Here is a 20,206-nt window from a genome sequence, read left to right on the forward strand (position 1 = left end):
TCATACTATTGATGGTTTTCTGCAATCAAAACATAATTAAGTCATCGCTTGGGGTAAGTCCCGACTGAAGGCAGAGGTATCAATTGCACGACCACCGCTGTATGTGTTATCTTCTTCTTTGCATTGTTCAGTAGTCCGGATGCCAGACAGCATCATGCTCCCTCCCACAGGTCAGTCTTGGTACTACAACAGACATCAAGTTTGAGGGAGGAGATTCGGGTGCCGATATAGTTCTACGTGTGCTGGGTCGGTCATCATGGGACAGACGGAACACTGCCATGTTGTGTTTTGGTGCTGGAGGAGCAGTTGATAATTTTCTTTGACAAAAGTGAAAAAAGAGAAATGGTATGTATTTAATCACCAAAGTTGACATTTGATGACAGGACCACAGCATTATTAATGGCCTCTGTGCACAAAAGCAAGGTCCATAAAGGACTGCCGGTAAAGAAGATCAACATCATTACCATTGTTCAACATCATGACCCCCCCTCCATGAACCCTCCATCCCTCACCTGAGTGACCCCAGGGCCAGTGCGAGGTCAAAGATTTTTTTATGATGATAGACAGGCGAGGTCAAGGCCTTTGTTTGTGACAAGAGCGGAAACAAGGGCTAGCATTCCGGTAATAGTTGAAAGACGAGAGCATGGATGAAAGTAGAGGGGGGGGGCGGGGGGGGGCATGGGGTGCCCATCGATCTGTTTGTGTTTTCGTCGAGGAAGGAGGGGTGAACGGGTTTGTTGGCCCGCGTCCCGGGAGAAGTGCTGAGCTAGTGGCTTCTTCTTCTTCTTCTTCTTATCATGCCCTTCAATTAGGCTGCATAACTTTTATGATCTGCTTCTGCTGTCTAGAAGGACAAAATTAAAATAAAATACAAGCAAAACTGAGCCAGGTACAGGACTTGGAAGGTCGCAACTCACCAGCACAAATCGTGATGGCGCTCTCTAGTGGTCTAGAGGGTTACAGCAAATTCATGTAATTGTACAACCGTTATATTCGCTCACAGTTACATAAACAGACAATGTCTACAAATGGCTTTATTGCATGAGTTACACAAACTTTGAAAAAATTATCAAAAAAAAAATGCATATTGTGGTCAATTTATAATTACTATTATACCTTTGTTTTTCAGTACAAAACACTGAGTCTTCATTGTGCTGGACTGTCTGACGTCTCTGTATAATGTTAAGACTAACTTTGCAATATTTTCAGTTAAAGTACACTTTTTATTTGTTGAATGGATAATGTCTGGTTGGAAATATCACAAGAAAAAAGCAACTTTAAAATTAAAACCCATACACTGCCATCCACTTTTGCCACATTCTAAACAACCCTGGCAACCTCTACTTCATCTAGCACATTTTAATCAACTGTTAATGAGGGAGAAAAAAAAACCCATTGAGAAATAGTATGACTAATTTAATTTCATCTATCTATCTATCTATCTATCTATCTATCTATCTATCTATCTATCTATCTATCTATCTATCTATCTATCTATCTATCTATCTGGCTAGCTAGCTACTAAACTATCTGGCTAATTATATAGCTAGCTAGCTGTGAGTATGTGCTTTAATTAAATTGTCTTAACCCAACACAACACTTCAAAATCTCTTTTAACTTTATTGTGCCATTTCCAACCCAGTTAAAAATGTAACTTTAATAATAACTTGCCCAGGTTACCAATAATTTCGGCATTAGCTGTCCCTATTGCTTTGTGTTCAACTAAAATGTGAAAGATGCACTAGCCAATCAACAACAACAAAAAACCTAAAACAAAGTTTTTCACAATAAAGTCCAAGAGCAGAATATCAAGTACATGTTATGTGAAAGTAGAATATAAGCTGTATATATACATGTGCATTTTTGGGGTATCAAAGGTTGGAGTTACTGAAGGGGACTAAGGCAGAAAATGAAGTTGCATTACATGCATTTCTGTTATATTTAGTATATTTATCCGTGCATCAATAACAGCAATAACACAAACAACAAAATGTGTTTTTCACAGATTACTTTCTTCAGTTGCAACAATGCTACTTAACAACAAATTGTATACTGTAAAGCTTTTCTAATTGTATCAATTTATTATTATTGTTTTTTTTAATTGATACAAAGCATTGTTACAACAGAGAAGTCATCTGCCACACATACACATTCTGACCTGCCATTTGTACTGCATTGCTGTTTTCAACGTGTTCTTAAGACGCTAAATTGAACCTTGCATTCACTCGAGTCCAACAAAGTCTCATACGTCTCATAAATAAAAAGGGATTTAATAACACACAAAGTAGACTCAATAATAACCTGAGGAGAGTATGTTGAACTAGGAATGCATTATATTTACAACAGGATATTTGTTATACATCTGCGTGTCGTGCATTAGCAAATGAAATGTGGAATCAGTGGCAAGTCCCATCCTCATATCAGTGTGTGTAAACAAGTTTAAAAACAGAGTGCGGCTCTATATTATAAACATGTAGCTTTATCTTTTCTAGCAGGAATTTGAATATGGCAAATAAGTACGATTCAATAGCACCTGGCTTACATATGCATTCAAAGCAACCATTTAAAATGAACATTAGTTTACCAGTTCGGGGGGGCAAGTACTCAGTGCAGCGGTAAACTGGGCGCCATTCTTTGTTAGTAGAAGTGTTCTGCATGGAGCGAGAGGCACTTGGTCTTTGTTTTGTTTTTTCTGGTTTGCAAAAGTTCAAACTGAGTCCCTCTGCTCTCACACATGCAGGGAATAGCACCATCCTTGGACATGAGGAAGTTTTAAAGCCAAGTGAACGGGCTCGCAAGTCAGGCAGGGTTTATGTCCTCTTCATGCACACCTGACAGCGACTTATGTGTGTTCGCAGATTTCCCGCTTTTAGCGTCGTTGGGACAGGTTTCCTAGAGATCAAGGGAGAAGGAAAAAAACATATATATTATAATACTATATCTTAAGTTACTCTCTAAAATGATACGTGTGAAATCCATCCAACTTACGTAAACATCTCACTGTCTTCAATTGTTGCAAGCCAGAAACTGTAGGAGTTGGCGTAATAGTTACATGTTCCTCGACCGTGACATTCGATGAACGGAGCGCTTCGGAACTCCTCCAAGCAGGAACCGGGAGAGGCCAGAGCCTGACCCGAACCCTCAGCACCTGCACTAGTGTGCTACACAAACACACACATATACAGAGTATGATCAGGGGAGTCATATGGGTAGCCTTTATGCTTTTGTCCTCTTAGAGCCACTCTAGGTCTCGTGTGGTTTTTTGTGGCATCACTATGCGCAATTTTCAACAATTCTCAGAAACCTCGTAATTGGCTACCAAGATGACTGACAGGGATAATGGCGTGAAGATCTAAAGGAGGCTAAGACTGATGTTTGGGCAATATTTTGGATTGATTTTTCATCTACTTTTGATTGAAGTGTTTGCTTTTCACTCATAAACAGCACAGACACAGACAGACTTTCATGTTGGTGCAAACTAAGCTTCTCAAACAAATCTTCATAGAAAATCCTGAATCTGAAGCTATACATTCACAGTTGGTCACTGGTTTGAATCTGTCGAAATGTCCTTGGGCAAGATACAACCTGAGTTTGCTACCAGTGGGCCTGTTAGCACCTAGCATGCAGCTGCCCATTATTGTAAGAATGAGTGCTTGATGTGAGGCTTTGTAAAGCATCTTAGGCGCCGTAGATAAAAGCACTATATAATTGCACTCCATTTACTATTACCACATTCAAACCCCCAAAATAAAATAATAAAAAATAAATATGTTTTTTAATACTTTGTCCTGTGTTCTTTTTATGCTAGAGCATACAGAAGACTCTGAGCTGAAGAGGTCGCTTAAGGCAATGGCAGTTATTACAAAAAATGGCCAGCAGGTGGCATCAGAAGATAAGAGATCAGCAAGGGCCATGTTGCAATAACCTCTTTTTGCCAGTGTTTTCAACAGGATTGTGCATAATGATGAAAGTTAGCTATATTCTAATGCTAATTGCTGCAAAATAGAAACAGATACAAATATGTTTTTTTTCCCAGATGAAAGAAGAGACTCTAATCTTTCTTTTGGTGGCTTCCATGTTTTTATAGCAATAGAACACCATATTCAGCCTTGCAAAATCAGTCAAAATCCAGTAAAACAGCCGGGAGCGAAGGGGGTTGCTTCAGTGAAAAAGGCTGGGAGGGAATGAGTTAAATTCCAAATTGAACATTTCTTCGTCTTTCAACATTTACCGTGCTGCCATGATAAAAATCCAACAAAATTGTTAGTGTCTCACCATGACGAAAGAGTAGCCGATCCACAGAGAGTCCCAACCGTTAGGACACGGCGGGATCATAATGGTCTGACTGTGAACCGCGATCACCATGGCTGGAGCTTCACACACTGCACACCTTTAAAAAAGTGCACGAGAGGGATCAAATGTTAGCTACAAGTGTGATGATAGCGCTGAAGAACTTGATAGACACTATAAACACAAACCTGCTGATGAAGGGTTTGATGCTTTCGCCGGTAATTGGCGCCATACTCATAGGCATGGGCTCTGGCGCGGTGAGCCAATATGAGTAGTCATTACGAGAAGCAAAGTTGCAGACGTTGTTGATATTGCAGAACAAGAAGGGCATCGGGCTGAACTTTCTTAAACAGCTGCCTGCTGTACCTAGAAACCCGAGGGATAACGCGTTCCTTAAAAAGCTCCTTGATGTCCATCTTTTTTTTTTCCAAGTGTAAGATTCTCACCGAGATCCTGCCCATGGGAGCGTTCATTGCCTTGAACGTAGAGCAGCGAGTATCCATCATATATGGGCGAGGTGCCCTCAGGACAAACTGGAACCTCCACTGTTTGGCTGTGCCGAGTCACTAGGAAACCGTGATCCATAGAGGAGGGGCCGGGTGGTCCCAATTGGCCAGGAACACCATCAGGTCCCGGTGGGCCAGGATACCCTCTGGGTCCTAAAAACAGGATTAGTGTTTTTTTTCTTTTTTCTTTTAATGGATTATGTGGACTTCTGACCTTGAGGCCCAGGTAGACCAGCATCGCCTTTGGATCCTGGCTGACCGTGATACCCAGGGAGGCCATCTTCTCCTTTTGGCCCTGTAATACCTGTCAGACCTGTGAAAATCAAGAAAATGTGAAGGCTAAATGATTAAAGCGAGAAGGGACCTGAATAACTAGGAATGATTATTAAACTAAAATTCCTTGACTCATTGCCTCAAGCTGTGATCAATATAGTAAACAATCAATTCCACACATAAAACTAAAATCTTTTTTTTTCTGAGCGAGCTCAGTATTGTTCATTCTGTGATTTTACCGATTCGACATGTCATCATCATTGCTCTCTCTCTCTTTTTATTTGTATTTCAAATTTTGTATGTGCATGTGTGTGTGTGTGTGTGTGTGTGTGTGTGTGTGTGTGTGTGTGTGTGTGTGCATGTGTGCGTGCGTGTGAGTGTGTACTCAATGATTCACCTAAAACCTATTAAAAATCCCATACCTTTAACCTAAACCGAATACTTCAGAATCCAGCTAGAGTCGTGAGGTTGCCAGGAGACCCGAGGAAGGATCAAAGAAAGGAAAGGAAAGTGAAATACAGCCATGACCAGACATCACCTACTACCCACCGGGTTAACAACCAGAGTCTTTCACCAACCCCAGAAACATCTAAATTCCAACAAATTAGGGAGACCTCAAGAGACCAAAGGAAGGACTGAGGAAAGGAAGGAAGGATAGATGAAGCAGAGTGAGATTCACAGACATCCACCTCCACCGATTCAACGACCACAGGAAGAAGCAGATTGTGTTTGAATTTCGATAGATGCTGGTGTGGTGGATCTGGCATGCATGAAAACCTCCACCAAAGAGGGGAGCCGTCGACCCCGGCCAGGACAGAGCAAGCACAATCCCCCAGGCCACGGCAGCACCAAGGCGCAACCCCCGGACGCCGCAGGGGCCACCGGCCGGAGAGCAAACCCAGGAGCCGAATTCCTAATCAATTAATTTTTCATTGTTACCTTGTAGTCCTTTCTGTCCTGGGAACCCAGATGGCCCCTGTGGTCCTGGTAAGCCTGTGATTCCCGGTTGACCAATGTCTCCTTTGATGAAGGTGTGTGGACCAGGGGGACCGGGCGGGCCAACATTACCTGAAATACAATAGAATGTTGTTTTGTGTTATGTAGATCCATCAAGTCCTATAACTGGTGGCTGATGTGTCCCCTTACCCTTATCTCCTTGGAATCCTCTATCTCCAACTTCTCCTTTAAATCCAAAGTCGCCTTGAAGTCCCTTGGTACCTAGATATCCATAATTACAACAACAGAAGAACTACATTAGCACGTGTTGTCTTAAGAGTGGACGTGGACAAAGATACATTTTTATCCACCTGGGAAACCGGGCACCCCATCAACTCCCCTCTCTCCTTTGGGACCATGAACACCTGGAAGGCCAGCTGGCCCCTGGTCACAAAAATACAAGCATACTTATGAACTTGTTAGATCTTAACTCGCAGACTATGTATCAATGGCCTTGTTACGCACGGGAAATCCAGATGTTCCAGAGTCACCCTTTTGGCCAAACTCTCCCTGGAAACCGGGAAGACCCTGGTCTCCTTTGTCTCCCTTGTAGCCATCTCGTCCTGGCACACCAGAAGGTCCCGGAGCGCCAATGATTCCTGTTATATAAAGAAATTAGATAGCATTTGTTTTCTGGTACAATACAATCAGACTTGTCAGATACCCTCCTTGTAAATAGTAAATAGTTGTAAATTGTGGCATACCTGGTTCTCCAGGTTGCCCTATTTCTCCCTGATTTCCTTTAGGGCCCTCTAGAGAGAATCCTGGCGACCCAATTTCTCCTGGTTCACCTTGGCGTCCCTCAAAGCCGGGAAGTCCCTTGTCACCTTTGATACCAGGCACACCGGGATAGCCTGGGCTGCCCGGGAAGCCGGGACTACCTCTATCACCTGGACAAGACACACAGGAGATATTTTCATTATTAAACTCCTTTGAAATTTTTTGAATTTTGAATTAGTAATGGAGGCAAATCTCACCTTTGATACCTAGCTCCCCTGGAGTTCCAGCAATACTAAGTCCAGGTAGACCTACAGAACACAGTTGACTTCAAAATCATAATACCTATGATCCAGGTTTGGGATGGAAATCTTTTTTGACTGGTACTGCAAAAAAGTGTATAATATTGAAAATCATTGTATGCTACCAACCAGGGTCTCCTCTCTCCCCTGAAGACCCAGGGATGCCATCAACACCCACTTCTCCCTTCTCTCCAGGTGGACCAGGAGGTCCTGGCAAGCCACTCTCGCCTGGTAGAGAACAAGTTCAAACAAGATTTGTTACAGACCACTACATAACACAGAAACAACACATTATTTGTAAATCGATCAGTAATTGCAGGCCTCAATCTGTGGCCCCAAATAAACCTGCTCCTTACCCGGGCGACCATCATGACCAGGTTCTCCTGCAGACCCTTGCAGCCCAGGGACACCCTTCTCACCAGGTATTCCTGGCTGGCCTACGTTGGATTATATGGTTACATATCGTGGGTCATGCTATCCCTGGATGTTTGTGAATGGGTATGATGACACAAAAGTGAAATCTGACCTGGAGTGCCAAATATTCCATTGTCTCCCTTAGATCCTTGCAGTCCTGGCATGCCGGGTGTTCCCATATGACCCTTCAAACCCTTCTCTCCTCGTGGTCCTGGGAATCCTGGTTGGCCGGCTTGGCCCTATAAGAAAATGACCAAGAAAGTCATGCTTAACTCATTGAAGCCCAAAAACGTATATACTGTATATACATTTTTTTTAATGTTTTTTTTTATGCTAGAGCATGGAGAAGGATTTGATACAACTTCTGACATGAAGAGGTCGCTTCTATGGTAGTCATTACAAAAAAACGTCCAGCAGGTGGCAGCAAAGTATAAGAGGTCAGCCAGAGCCATGTTGCGACAAGCTCTTTTTGCCAATGTTTTCAACAGGTTTGTGAGTAATGATGAAACTTAACTATATTCTAATGCTAATTGCTGCAAAACAGAAACAGATACAAATGTACATTTTTCCTGATGAAAGTAGAGACCCTAATTTTTCTTTTGGTAGGTTCCACCAATAAATGTGTGGCTGATTTTCATATATTATTTCTCACTATGAAAAAAATGCAATAACACTGAGGACACTAATATAAGGTAAATGTAACAGGTAGGAATACAGCTAAAGTTACAAAAGAATTATTTTTTATTATAACTTATTATCATTAATATGTACATGCCTATATCGGAGCAAGACTCTTTTTGGGGAAAGCTTGCTCAATCAACATAAAAATAAAAAAAACTTAGAGGATTACCCTTTCTCCTGGAATTCCTGGGAGACCAATACCTGGCTCACCAGGTGCTCCACGCTCTCCTTTATCGCCATCTGTTCCTCTGAAACCAGGATGGCCCGGTGTACCTATATCTCCTTTAAAACCCTTTGAACCAACTGGACCTGCACATAAAAATTTGATTAAATTAAAAGTGTACTTTTCCATTCTTGAACTTGTCTCACGTACTCAAATGTAGACAATCAACATTTGCATTTTTGCTTACCTGGTATTCCCATCTCGCCTGCACTCCCCTTTTGTCCAGGAGGGCCCAAACTGCCAGGTTCTCCAGGAACGCCAACATCTCCTTTCTTACCTGAGACACATTGATAAAATACAAACAACATTTAGTAGAACTACAAGTTTCTCCACTGAGGTAGAGTAAATGCATTTGGTTCTTTGATTTTTTTTTCACATTAAATGTGTGCACCTGGCTGTCCGGGTAAACCAGGTTCTCCATTTTTTCCTGGCATTCCAGGGTCTCCAGGTAAACCGCGAAAGCCTTTCTGTCCTGTTATTCCAGGGTTTCCTGATGAGACAGACAACTTTTTACAGTGTTGTTAAATTAGACTGTGTATCACTTTGATGGATTTGTTGGAATCTGTGCACGAGAGTGAGACTTGAATGGACTTTGATGTTTCATTAGTTTCGCACCTGGATCTCCAAAGTCTCCCTTATCCCCTTTCATGTGCTCCATCTCGACTTTACTCATGCTCCCCTTAGGCCCCTGTAGACCCGTCTCTCCCCTCTCTCCTTTAAGTCCAGAGTTTCCCTCTTGTCCTCGCAAACCAGGAAGACCGGGATCACCTGAGAATGAGAGATTTAATGGGGGTCTTTCCGTCATGTTGTTGTAGGCGTCTACTGACTACTACTCAGAGAGTAGGACCCTCGTCCCGGGTCTATTGACGGTGATAGAACTGGAGGCGCAAGAATATGGACTGACCCCAAAAACAAAGAGTCATGTGTTTTGGAATCATAATAGGGCTCCACCTATCTCCAGATCAACAACAGTCACCTGTCTAGGGGTTGTTCCAATGGCCATGTCACAAAATGGCTACTAATCCCATTTCTCATACTATTTTTCACAGAAACACTTCTAATAAGACAACTTAAGACAAGGATTTTGCAGGGTAGTCAGACAATAATTGCTGCAAGGCCTGACTCTGCGAGAGACTGATATGCTGATGAAAAGCAGACTGTATCTAAGTAATTGATTCATTACCTCTCAAGCCTTGATTTCCAGGTAAACCGGCTGGTCCGGGAAATCCTGGCACCCCTGGAGTACCTATGACCCCCATTTCACCTTTTGTGCCTGGTCAGACATTGAGTGAAATTATTATAAAGAAGGTTCCAGAGAATTCCTTGACATGTTGCTACAAATAGTGAAGACACTGATGGATGTATTGACAAGGTACAAAAAAAGAACCTACCTGAAATCTTTTTTTTGTTTTTTACCTTGATTTCCTATTAGTCCATCCCTTCCTGGCAAGCCTGGTGGTCCTGGCAGTCCTTTTTCACCAGGAACTCCTGGGAATCCAGTGAGTCCTTTTTCTCCTTGAGGTCCTGGCATGCCAATGCCGGGAGGACCTGGATAGCCCCTCTCTCCTTTTTCACCTACCCTTCCTACAAAGAATTGCAGAAGGAAAATGAAACAAAAAAGGTAAATATACAATACAAATATACAAATAATTATATACAAATATACTTAGTTTTGTGGTTACAACTAATCCATTGCAACCAACTGTGTAAAAAGACCTGCATGACTTGTTCTTACCAAATGGACCGGGCTCTCCGGGTTGTCCTTGTGGTCCTGGGACCCCTGGCAAGCCCTTTCCTGGAGCACCAGGTAACCCTACCACTCCAGCAGGTCCAGGGGATCCAATGTTACCTAGGACCAAATGAAAATATGTTTCTAGTTTCGTCTTTCAACTAGATGCCATTGATTTGATCATCAATGTAATAATTTATACCTTTGACTCCCTGAAGTCCTGGTTGTCCTGTCAAGCCTTCTTGTCCAGGAATACCAGGAAATCCAGTGTTACCTTTTTCTCCAGGGAAGCCAATACTTCCTGGAGGACCCTGCGAACCTTTTTGGCCAGGGAGCCCCATTCCTGGTTCACCCTGTCACACAGATAGGACACATTGTTAATACTTTTTTAGACACACAAAATAAATGGTGAGAAACAAGATACTTAAGGATTCTGCTGTTTTTCTGCCAAAGAAATACGCACTTTTTGTCCCTGTGGACCAGGTTGCCCAGAGATACCGTCCTGTCCAGCTCTTCCTGTCTCTCCTGGCAATCCTGGACCTCCTGGAAGTCCACTGATTCCTAGAAATATGTATTGTATTGTCATCTTTGTGGCCCTATTAAATTTATTGAAGACAATAAAAAAAATTGTGTCATTATGTGCTAATTTACCTTTTGCTCCAGTTGGGCCTGGAAATCCAATTCCTGGTGGTCCTTGATCACCTTTCTGCCCAGGAAAACCTGGTATTCCTGAGTCTCCTTGGAGACCCGTTGCACCTACAGCCAACAACATGGTCTGGTCAAATTAATGCATTTTTTTCCACATAAAGTCAGTCCATTCGTTCAATAAGTCCTAAATCAGCTTCATTGGACTGGCAAAAGATGAGGAATAAATTAAGATTAAAGAATTAAAGTGTCAGTTCACCTTGCGATCCATCTCTGCCAGGCTCTCCTCGTGGTCCAGGGATACCCTGTGGTCCGGGAGTGCTAACACCTTGACCTGGCTCACCTTTTTCCCCTGGTAAATTATACATGAACGTGAGAACCCTGGACCCATTTTAAGGCTAGTTAGTGTTAGTGTTGATGTCTTACCAGGTGCTCCAGGTGATCCGGGAATGCCAGCCCTACCCTCACTTCCCTTGTCTCCAGACACTCCAGGTCGGCCATAGCCTGGCAGACCTGGGGGACCCCTCTCCCCAGGGGGGCCTGTAAGACCAGGGTCCCCAATTGATCCGCGATCACCTTTGATGCTCCCTTGTCCCTGAAAGCAAGGTGGACCAAAATTAGTGAAGACTTCAGTAACACCTACTTAAACAATTCAAACGACACAATACATACAGGTTCTCCTTTGTGGCCAGGAGCACCCGGAAAGCCATCCCTCCCTGGGATGCCATCCAGGCCTGGTTGTCCAGGTGAGCCACCAGGACCGGGAAAACCTTTGTCTCCTTTCAAACCCGGAGCAATGAATATGTCTCCGGGCTCTCCAACCGAACCAGGGGCTCCAATCAAACCAGGAATGCCATTGATGCCCTATGTACGGGTTGTGGTATAAGAATTTAAGAAATATAAACAGTAGTTACTGTATAAAAAATTGTTGATGCTACTTACAGGTCTTCCAGGAGTTCCTGGAAGTCCAGAATTACCCTTGTCTCCCTTGCCTCCAACTGGACCAGGAGGACCTGAAGACAAATAAGAGGTACTTCAGTGGGGGTGCATGAACATGAGAATGCTGGTGGACAAAGGCTTGTTGATTGGTCACCAATCACAGGGCATCTATAGAGACAGACAGCCATTCACACACACATTCCGTGTGTAAAATTAACATTTACCAGAGTTAATTGAGCCCCTAGTGTAAATGTTGTATAACTCAATGTAGTGCTAAAGAGTGTTTGAGGGATAGTTGATTTTCTACCACAGTAAATAAACACTGAGAGTCATGTTTTCTTTTCCTGGAGTTATTTAACCGGTGGCGCATAATTGTATTAACACTGTGCAGTGTTAATTCTTTACTCAGTTTCAAATTAATTTTACACTGAAACGTTAACACTGAAAGAGTTACTTTAACATCAATTCTGATAAGGACCAAATACATTCTGATACATTGTTAAATGTAACTCTTTAAGTGTTAAATTGACACGGTGAAATTTGCTGTGTAGTCACTAAATGAGAATCAATCCCACAATGTGTGAACCGCTACAGTGCTATTGACCTTTTCTATAACATAACACCACTTTTACTTACCCCGCTCCCCTTTAAGGCCTTGGGGGCCAGGTAATCCCGAAGGTCCGAACCCATCACACAAGACACAAGTGTCTCCTTTGTCACCTGTTTGGATTCACATTAAAAACAATTACCATAGAAATACAGTATAGCATAGAAGCAATAGAATTGTCAAATTTGGTTGTTTTAACCTTTCTGTCCCAATTCTCCTTGAAGTCCTGGAGGTCCGGGTGGTCCAAGGGCGCCTTTTGCATTGGGGCATTCATTAGGGTCAACTGTGGGCACACACACAAAATCCATGAAATGGGAAATTTAAACCATCTATAGTAAAACATTTTGCGTAGCAAGTCTAAAGCCAAAGCATACCGGGTAATCCTGGAAGCCCAGGGGGTCCCTCTGCGCCCGGGTGCCCTGGGGGTCCAACTAGAGACTCTCCTTCAGCACCCCTGTCTCCTTTCTGACCCACATCCCCCTTTTGGCCACTCTCTCCACGAGGTCCTTCAACATAGCGACCTGAAGTCCAAGAGAACGTGTGTTACACAAATGTGTGTGCACGTGTTTGTGTGACTGTGCTTCCATAAGCAAGCACGTCGTTGTTTTACCTGGTGGGCCTGCTTCTCCCTGAGGTCCAGGAAACCCTTTAGGAATAGAACACGATGGAGACTAAACATCAGTCAAGGGAGCTGATATACTGTATCGTTTCTTTAGCAGAGTATCCGTGTGTCTTTGCGTGCATGTGCATGTTTGGCATTACTTTACCTTTTTCTCCTTGTAACCCAGGGAGACCACGGAGACCAGGGGGACCAGGGGCACCACTTACCTATAGACCCCAATAAGAGGACTTCACAAACTACAATTCCCACTCGCTTCATTAATCTTATTAGCATCCTAAACATGTTCTAACTTGAGTTCTATATAGCTGATTCATCCGGTGATTTCTTAAAGGGATGCTTGACTCATAGAGCCATTTCCAGCTGTAAAAAGTTCAGATTTTGTCCAGAATTAATCACTTCATTATTTTTCCTGTACAATTAATACAATAATATAATAATAATAATTAATGACATCACCTGTGCTGAGGAAGTAGTTAACGACCAATCATGGCTCACCTGTTTTCTGGGTTTGGTTAGCAAACTGAGCCATGATTGGTCATTACCTGTTTTCTGAGCACTGGTGATGTCATCTTCAGTCGACAGCAAGTGGCAAAATTAGTTTTTAAAGGTATTAATTGTGCATAAAAAATAATTAAGGTATCACCTTAATTATAGACAAAACATTATCTTCTTACTGTTGAAAATGGCTCAATGAGTCATGTATCTCTTTAATATTACTTTTGTTTTCTTAGCTTTATAGGAGAAGTCAGTTCAAACTGGACTCGAAAAAACAGCCAATCAGTGAAAATGGGTAATGACACTAGTGAGCAGAAAAAGTAGTATTATATACTAATAGAAACATAATGGTAGTTAACATTTTGGAGGGAAAAAATGCTGCAATTATATTGTGTCTTTGATTGTGCTGAAACACACTGCAAGAATAATATGCAAAATAATACTTATATGGATAATGCATGAATCTTTTAATAATTCAATTATTGGTCAATAAAGAGTGACTAAGAAAAAAGAAAAAAACATTACATACATATCCAGGAGGCCCTCTTTCTCCTTTTTCACCCTAGAGACAAAACAAAAGATTCTAATCAAAATGTTGAATAAATATATAAAATTAATTAAAAAAAAAAATGCATTTCTTACCAGAGGTCCCGGGTATCCAAAATTTCCGGGGAAGCCTTTTTCTCCCTGTGTGACAGATTGATTTTAATTATATATTTGGTCATAATATTAAACAAATAATCAAGAAACAATGTTAATAGTTTTATTATCTCACACTTCATCATTTTATTGACCTGCAAAACGCTCACTCTTGAAATGCAGCATCTTATTTACTTGGTTTTGGCGGCAACAATAAAAAAAAGTGTACCTTTTCTCAGAGGCGCAACTGAGTGAGTTTTGGGGTGTTTTGGCTGGGACCCCAAAAGTGCATTTTCCCAAGATACACACACTTGATTGATTAATTTTTTTAATTATTTTTTTTACATTTTTAATTTTACCTTTCGCCCTTCGTCTCCTTCTTTGCCAGGCTTGCCCTAAAATGAAGAAGAAGAAAAAACACTGATTGGTATGACAAGGTAAAAGAGATTTTAAAAAAAACCTGTATAATACAATAAGCTTATATTACCATTCATTAGTTTTTTAGCCACTTACTATAGGTCCTGGTGGGCCCGGGTCACCCTTCACGCCATTCTGAGATATATTGCAATAGCCCTGTAGAGCAAATCACATTTTCAAATGATTATTTCTCATGTTATTGTATATGGTAAGCATTGAGAGCAAAACTAACTAACCCTATCTCCTCTGTCCCCTTTTGGTCCTCTGTTTCCCTTTGGAGACAGAAACAGTACACGGTAAGAAAGCAGAAGAAGAAATGTACCTTCTGAGTTTCATGCGACAAAAGCTACATTTTCAGAGACATGAGTGAGTAAGCACCGGTGGTCCTATAAACTCTGTGACTGGACCATCCACACGGGGTGAAGGGGGTCCAGGAGGGCCGGGTGGGCCTCTGAAGCCCAGCTCGCCCTGCACAGAAACGTCATCAACACCGGACAATCCATTAGGTACATCTGTACCAATATTGAACATAATAAAAACATGACTAAATCTACAAGCAGATTAATGAAAAAACACATAGATTAATTGGAATAGGATTATGTTTGTACTATTATTATTAAATTCAAATAATTTGTATTTGTTTTACAGATTTACTGAGATGGAATAAAATTGAGTCCTCCATGTGTTATAGGTTAAATTAAGCACTTGGATGAAAGAAACAAAAAGGAAAAAAAGAATGTAAAATTACATAACAATGAAACAACATGCAGGTGCTTCTCGCTGATTCTGCAATCACACCAATAATAATAATGAGTTAAATGACAAAAACTCACCTTATCTCCTTTCTCACTCTTGAAAGACAACTTGTCATCCTGTCAGAGAGCAAAAAAATTGTTTCAATCAATATAGTGTAGCTCAAATAACTAACAAAGAGGACGATGCTTGATTTGTTTTCCTATGCTGGGTTGTACCTTTTCTCCAGGGGGGCCTGGGGGACCAGCATCACCCTATCAAATGCAACAATAATGCTATTAGCTTTCCCCTACCATAGATTTATTTGATTTAAAAATGATTTTTTTTGGGGGGGGGGGGGGCGATAACTCACTTTGGGTCCGACGTAACCTCGAGGTCCTGAAGGACCAATAGGCCCAGGTGGTCCGTTTAATCCCTGAGAAACACAGTGTGTGATGAAAAACCTTTCTAGTCAGAAGTTCATGCATACACACACACAAAATACGCACAGGAAGTCCAGGTGTGCCCGGTAAGCCTCTGTCTCCTTTAAGGGGAATAATGCCAATCACACCGCCAGGATCACCCTGCAAGAGTCCAAATATTGTAACTGTGGTATTTATTTCAAACAAATGTTGCATAGAGTTTGGTATTAAACATGTTTGTATAAAACGTTGGTATAATTCCAGCAAACCTTAATTCCAGGAAACCCCGAAATGCCCTGAAACATGAGGAAAGAGCAATAGTCAATTTGATTTTAAAATTTTAAAATTGTAAAATTTTTAAAAATGTATAACATTTTTAAATTATTGTTATTATTATTTTTTAATTTTTACATTTTTACATTTTTACATTTTTACATTTTTACATTTTTACATTTTATTTATTTATTTATTTATTTATTTATTCATTCATTCATTCAAGATGGCTTTTTGGAATAATGTCAGCAGGTCAGTGTGAGTACTTACAGGAGGTCCTTGATGACCATCAAAACCAGGAACACCATCTCTTCCTCTGTCTCCCTAAAACACACACATGACATTGTCAGAAAGGGTATGTTTCTTTTTTTTCTTTTTTTTCTTTTTTTTTAAGGCACAAAACCTTATATATTTTTTGTATTATACTTATATTAAAAGTTTGGAAAAATTTGAAAGTTCCCATCAATTATTTAAAGAGGGATTGTGCAATTAAAAAAATAAAACTGAAATACACTAATGTAATACCTCAAACACTCACACTCACAATAGTCAAACGCTCTTACACACACTAGTCACATGCTCTCAAACTCAACAGTTTAACCTTCTCACAAAAACTTGACAAATACTCTCACACATTTCAGTCACACATTCTCACACACAATAGTAAAACACTTTCACACACACTAGTCAAACGCTCTCACACAAACTAGTCAAACGCTCTCTCACTAATTAGCCAAACCCTTTCTTTCACATTAGTTAAAAAAATTCCCACACAATAGTCAAACGCCCTCACACACTTTGGTCAAACGTTCTCACACACACTAGTCAAACGATCTCACACTCACTAGTCAAACACTCTCTTACACACTGGTCAAAAGCTCTCGCACCCAAGTTAAATGCTTTCACACATTAGTCAAACGCTCTCACACACACTAGTCACTAACACTCTCACATGCATTAGTCAAATGCTCTCTCACACACACTAGTCAAACACAAATTTGCCAAACTCTTTCTTTCACATTAGTCAAACATTTTCGCACACATTAGTCAAACACTCTCACACACACTAGCCACTAACGCTCTCACATGCTTTAGTCATATGTCCTCACTCACATTAGTCAAACGCTCTCACAACCATTAGTCAAACACACAATCGCACTAGTCAAACACTCTCACATGCGTTAATCAAACACTCACACATTAGTCAAAGGCTCTCACACTACAAGTCAAACGTTCTCACACACATTTGTCAAACACTCTCACACACCTTATTCAAATGTTTCCACTCACATTAGTCAATCTCTCTAACACACACTAGTCAAACACTATCACACGCTATTTAAACGCTCTCACATAAACTAGTCAAATGTTCTTACTTTCATTGGTCAAATTATCTCACACACACTAGTCACTAATGCTCTCAAATGCCCAAACAGCCATCGCTGAACAGTGCGCAATTCATAAATAATTCATTTAAAAAAAAAAGAGAGAAATCTGGGAGGGTGATAGTTTACCAATCGTACAAGAATCTTACTTTAGTCCCATTGCATCCTGGGATACCTGACGCACCAGGAGGACCATCATTTCCATTGACACCCTGTAAAATAACAGCAAAATGAAATAAATAAATATATTATATATTTAATATAAATAAAAAATAAAATAAAATGATATGAAATGAAATGAAAAAGGGAAAAACAAAGTGATACGTACCGGTAATCCAGGATTTCCTGGGAAACCTGGAAGACCAGGAGGACCCTACAAGTAGAGCACACCAACATTACTTCTCATTGACATTTTCCACTGCAGAACAATATGGCAAATTTTTCCCAAAATACTTACCCGAACGCCTTTCATTCCAGGGGCACCAAACTGTCCTAATTCTCCCTAAATAACAAATAATACACACAAACAAATAATTCACAAAACTGACATCATCATCACCATCATTGTATTAGAAAGACAACTTGACAATTTGTTTTTCAGTGGCACTTGTGAGTGCATATGCTGACCTTAGGCCCAATTGGCCCGGGTGGCCCCTCGTGTCCCTGCATTCCTGGGAAACCCATGTTACCTTGAAGACCAGGGAGGCCACGCTCACCCTAAAAAGTTACAATTGTACACAAATCAATCAATCCATATGCACAGAATATAGCACTTTTCATCATAATGACGCTGTCATACTGTTAGTTAAAAAATTAACAAATTAAAATGAAAAAAAAAAAAATGACTCAAGCATGCGCAATTGAAATGTTGCATTCAGTGAGATAAAATAGAATAGAATAGGCCTTTATTTGCCCCCCAACAAGAAGTTAAAGCAAATAAAAAAATAAAGGAAAATTTTACATTATGTAAAAATATTTATAAATATTATACATTTAAAATAATGACTAAACAGAATTTCGGTTAAAAGCTGTGAAATTATGCCTGGTAAAATAAAGAATGACTGCGTATATATTATTAGTGTTTTTAACAATGTTTAATTTATAAGCTACAAAAACACTTTTTTTTTTAATGGCATTGGGCAAAAACATCCATCCAACATCCATTATTATCTGAACCGCTTTAAAAAAAAGTCTGCTGTATTTCCACTAAATGCCACAAGAGGGAAGCATTGCACAATGATTCAAGTCTTGCTCTCGCTTGTACAGTCACTTTATAAATTGAAAACTTGGCTGTACTTTATGTTGTGACATCTTACTCACATTGTAACAAAATCTCTCCCAATACGCTTAGCACTTGACTTGCATCTGTTGTGTTAAATGTTATGTTAAGTATTATTCAGTCTTGGGAATCATCATGCAGTTGCCACAACAACAGTTTGTTGAGCAATATTGGACACTGAAGGCACGCTCACGGGAAGCAAATGTGTTGGCCTTTGAACATCTTTAGGAACTTGGTGGACCACACCAGTCACCTGTTGTTGTTTCTCTAAAATCTTTGAGTACACTAATGTCAGCCAATAACACACGGGGAATCAGGAAGTTGTATGTAATTGATTTAAGGCATAAATTGCCAATGTTCTTTCTTTTTCTTCTTCTTTTTTTTTTCTTTCTCATAAACCAAAATAATGTATGTATTCTACATTGGAGCAGGTCATCCACTCATCCACTGTCATTCCCACTGAGTAAACAGTACACGACTTCCTAACTACTGTACAACTGTTTCATATCCACATAACGGAGCAGAAAAATGCATGAAATTGCAGTGAAGTCAGCCAACGTGATAAGAGTTCTTACCTTGGCTCCCTTCACACCGCTGCAGTCACATTTTCCACATGATGTCCCACAGCCCTGGGAAAGAACAAGAAGAGAAAGGTCCCAATTGTGTCTCATTTGGTGTTCACTTGCTTAGGCAATGCAGAGAGTCATGAAATCATGTGTAGCTTTGTGTTTTTTTAAAAAAAAAAGGGGAAAAAAAGACAAAAATGATAATATTTTGAAATGAATAAATCAGTTGTTAATACATAAAATAAATAAATAAATTAATTAATTAATTAATACATTAATAATAAAAAGAGAAGGTATGGGATTTTTTTTTTATAGGTTTTAGGTGAACTAATGAATACACACACACTCGCATGCGTGCACACACGCACATACACATTTTCACCCACATACAAAAAATAAAAATAAATAAATAAATAAAATAAAATGTATTTTTTTTAAAAAAGGAGAGCAATGATGATGACATGTCAAATCGGTAAAATTACCGAATGAACAATACTGAGCTCTCCAGAAAAAAATAAAAATAAAAATAAAATAAAAAATAAAAAGATCGTTTTGTCAGGGTGACAAAAAGTTTAAAAACATTGATGTAAATATGATGAGCTGTATGACAAATGTCTCTCATTGTGCTTGTCTACGTCATGCGGGACATGACCACAGCTGGTCCCAGCGCCTTCCCTCCACCCTCTCCCCAGCTTCCTCTCCTCAGGGGTCTCGAGAGGCTGAGTCCTGAGAACCAGCATGTACCGCCTCATCCATCCCCCGAGCATCTTTCTTCCCTCCATTGTGCAGCTGTTGCTGGACTCACGTGCCAGGCCAACAGCCAAAATTCTGTCAGGGGCTTGCAGTGCCGGTCTGGACGCGCTCGGCGAGTCTTGAGGAAAAGACCACAAGAAACGTCTCGCTCGTTCTCACAGTGGCAACAAATTAACAGCTCGGCCGCAAATGTGAATTCTACACGCTGAATTTGAAACTTTACTTCCTGTCCAGACAGAGCTGGATTTGCCCGCTTTCCTCTTTAGACGCAATCATCCAACACAAGTGTCAAAAGTTTGAC

The 20,206-nt window shown here is 40.6% G+C and overlaps 1 protein-coding gene across 1 annotated transcript in view; it reads right to left on the reverse strand.

The window, feature by feature from the left end:
- Positions 1-1,019: 1,019 nt before the first annotated feature.
- Positions 1,020-20,206, reverse strand: part of col4a1 (collagen, type IV, alpha 1) — a 40,509-nt gene continuing 21,322 nt past the window's right edge. The window contains exons 2-52 of the mRNA XM_077579191.1: positions 19,162-19,215; positions 17,935-18,024; positions 17,765-17,809; positions 17,636-17,680; positions 17,457-17,519; positions 16,193-16,246; positions 15,919-15,945; positions 15,737-15,811; positions 15,601-15,663; positions 15,467-15,502; positions 15,329-15,367; positions 14,874-14,963; positions 14,732-14,767; positions 14,592-14,651; positions 14,438-14,473; positions 14,082-14,126; positions 13,969-14,001; positions 13,090-13,150; positions 12,933-12,968; positions 12,697-12,843; positions 12,522-12,605; positions 12,352-12,435; positions 11,719-11,789; positions 11,449-11,640; positions 11,203-11,371; positions 11,036-11,128; positions 10,783-10,887; positions 10,595-10,692; positions 10,334-10,484; positions 10,138-10,251; positions 9,819-9,986; positions 9,586-9,675; positions 9,018-9,170; positions 8,794-8,892; positions 8,590-8,679; positions 8,349-8,488; positions 7,611-7,737; positions 7,441-7,521; positions 7,214-7,312; positions 7,043-7,093; positions 6,770-6,955; positions 6,531-6,664; positions 6,377-6,449; positions 6,216-6,287; positions 6,009-6,137; positions 5,011-5,109; positions 4,737-4,949; positions 4,479-4,656; positions 4,276-4,390; positions 2,989-3,161; positions 1,020-2,892 (exon numbers count right to left, since the gene is read on the reverse strand). Of these exons, the coding sequence (XP_077435317.1) occupies positions 2,811-2,892; positions 2,989-3,161; positions 4,276-4,390; positions 4,479-4,656; positions 4,737-4,949; positions 5,011-5,109; positions 6,009-6,137; positions 6,216-6,287; positions 6,377-6,449; positions 6,531-6,664; positions 6,770-6,955; positions 7,043-7,093; positions 7,214-7,312; positions 7,441-7,521; positions 7,611-7,737; positions 8,349-8,488; positions 8,590-8,679; positions 8,794-8,892; positions 9,018-9,170; positions 9,586-9,675; positions 9,819-9,986; positions 10,138-10,251; positions 10,334-10,484; positions 10,595-10,692; positions 10,783-10,887; positions 11,036-11,128; positions 11,203-11,371; positions 11,449-11,640; positions 11,719-11,789; positions 12,352-12,435; positions 12,522-12,605; positions 12,697-12,843; positions 12,933-12,968; positions 13,090-13,150; positions 13,969-14,001; positions 14,082-14,126; positions 14,438-14,473; positions 14,592-14,651; positions 14,732-14,767; positions 14,874-14,963; positions 15,329-15,367; positions 15,467-15,502; positions 15,601-15,663; positions 15,737-15,811; positions 15,919-15,945; positions 16,193-16,246; positions 17,457-17,519; positions 17,636-17,680; positions 17,765-17,809; positions 17,935-18,024; positions 19,162-19,215 (4,848 nt within the window). The 3' untranslated portion in view covers positions 1,020-2,810. The remainder of the gene's footprint in view (positions 2,893-2,988; positions 3,162-4,275; positions 4,391-4,478; positions 4,657-4,736; positions 4,950-5,010; positions 5,110-6,008; positions 6,138-6,215; positions 6,288-6,376; positions 6,450-6,530; positions 6,665-6,769; positions 6,956-7,042; positions 7,094-7,213; positions 7,313-7,440; positions 7,522-7,610; positions 7,738-8,348; positions 8,489-8,589; positions 8,680-8,793; positions 8,893-9,017; positions 9,171-9,585; positions 9,676-9,818; positions 9,987-10,137; positions 10,252-10,333; positions 10,485-10,594; positions 10,693-10,782; positions 10,888-11,035; positions 11,129-11,202; positions 11,372-11,448; positions 11,641-11,718; positions 11,790-12,351; positions 12,436-12,521; positions 12,606-12,696; positions 12,844-12,932; positions 12,969-13,089; positions 13,151-13,968; positions 14,002-14,081; positions 14,127-14,437; positions 14,474-14,591; positions 14,652-14,731; positions 14,768-14,873; positions 14,964-15,328; positions 15,368-15,466; positions 15,503-15,600; positions 15,664-15,736; positions 15,812-15,918; positions 15,946-16,192; positions 16,247-17,456; positions 17,520-17,635; positions 17,681-17,764; positions 17,810-17,934; positions 18,025-19,161; positions 19,216-20,206) is intronic.

The sequence above is a fragment of the Vanacampus margaritifer genome, chromosome 11 (assembly GCF_051991255.1).
Source record: "Vanacampus margaritifer isolate UIUO_Vmar chromosome 11, RoL_Vmar_1.0, whole genome shotgun sequence".
NCBI lineage: Eukaryota > Metazoa > Chordata > Actinopteri > Syngnathiformes > Syngnathidae > Vanacampus > Vanacampus margaritifer.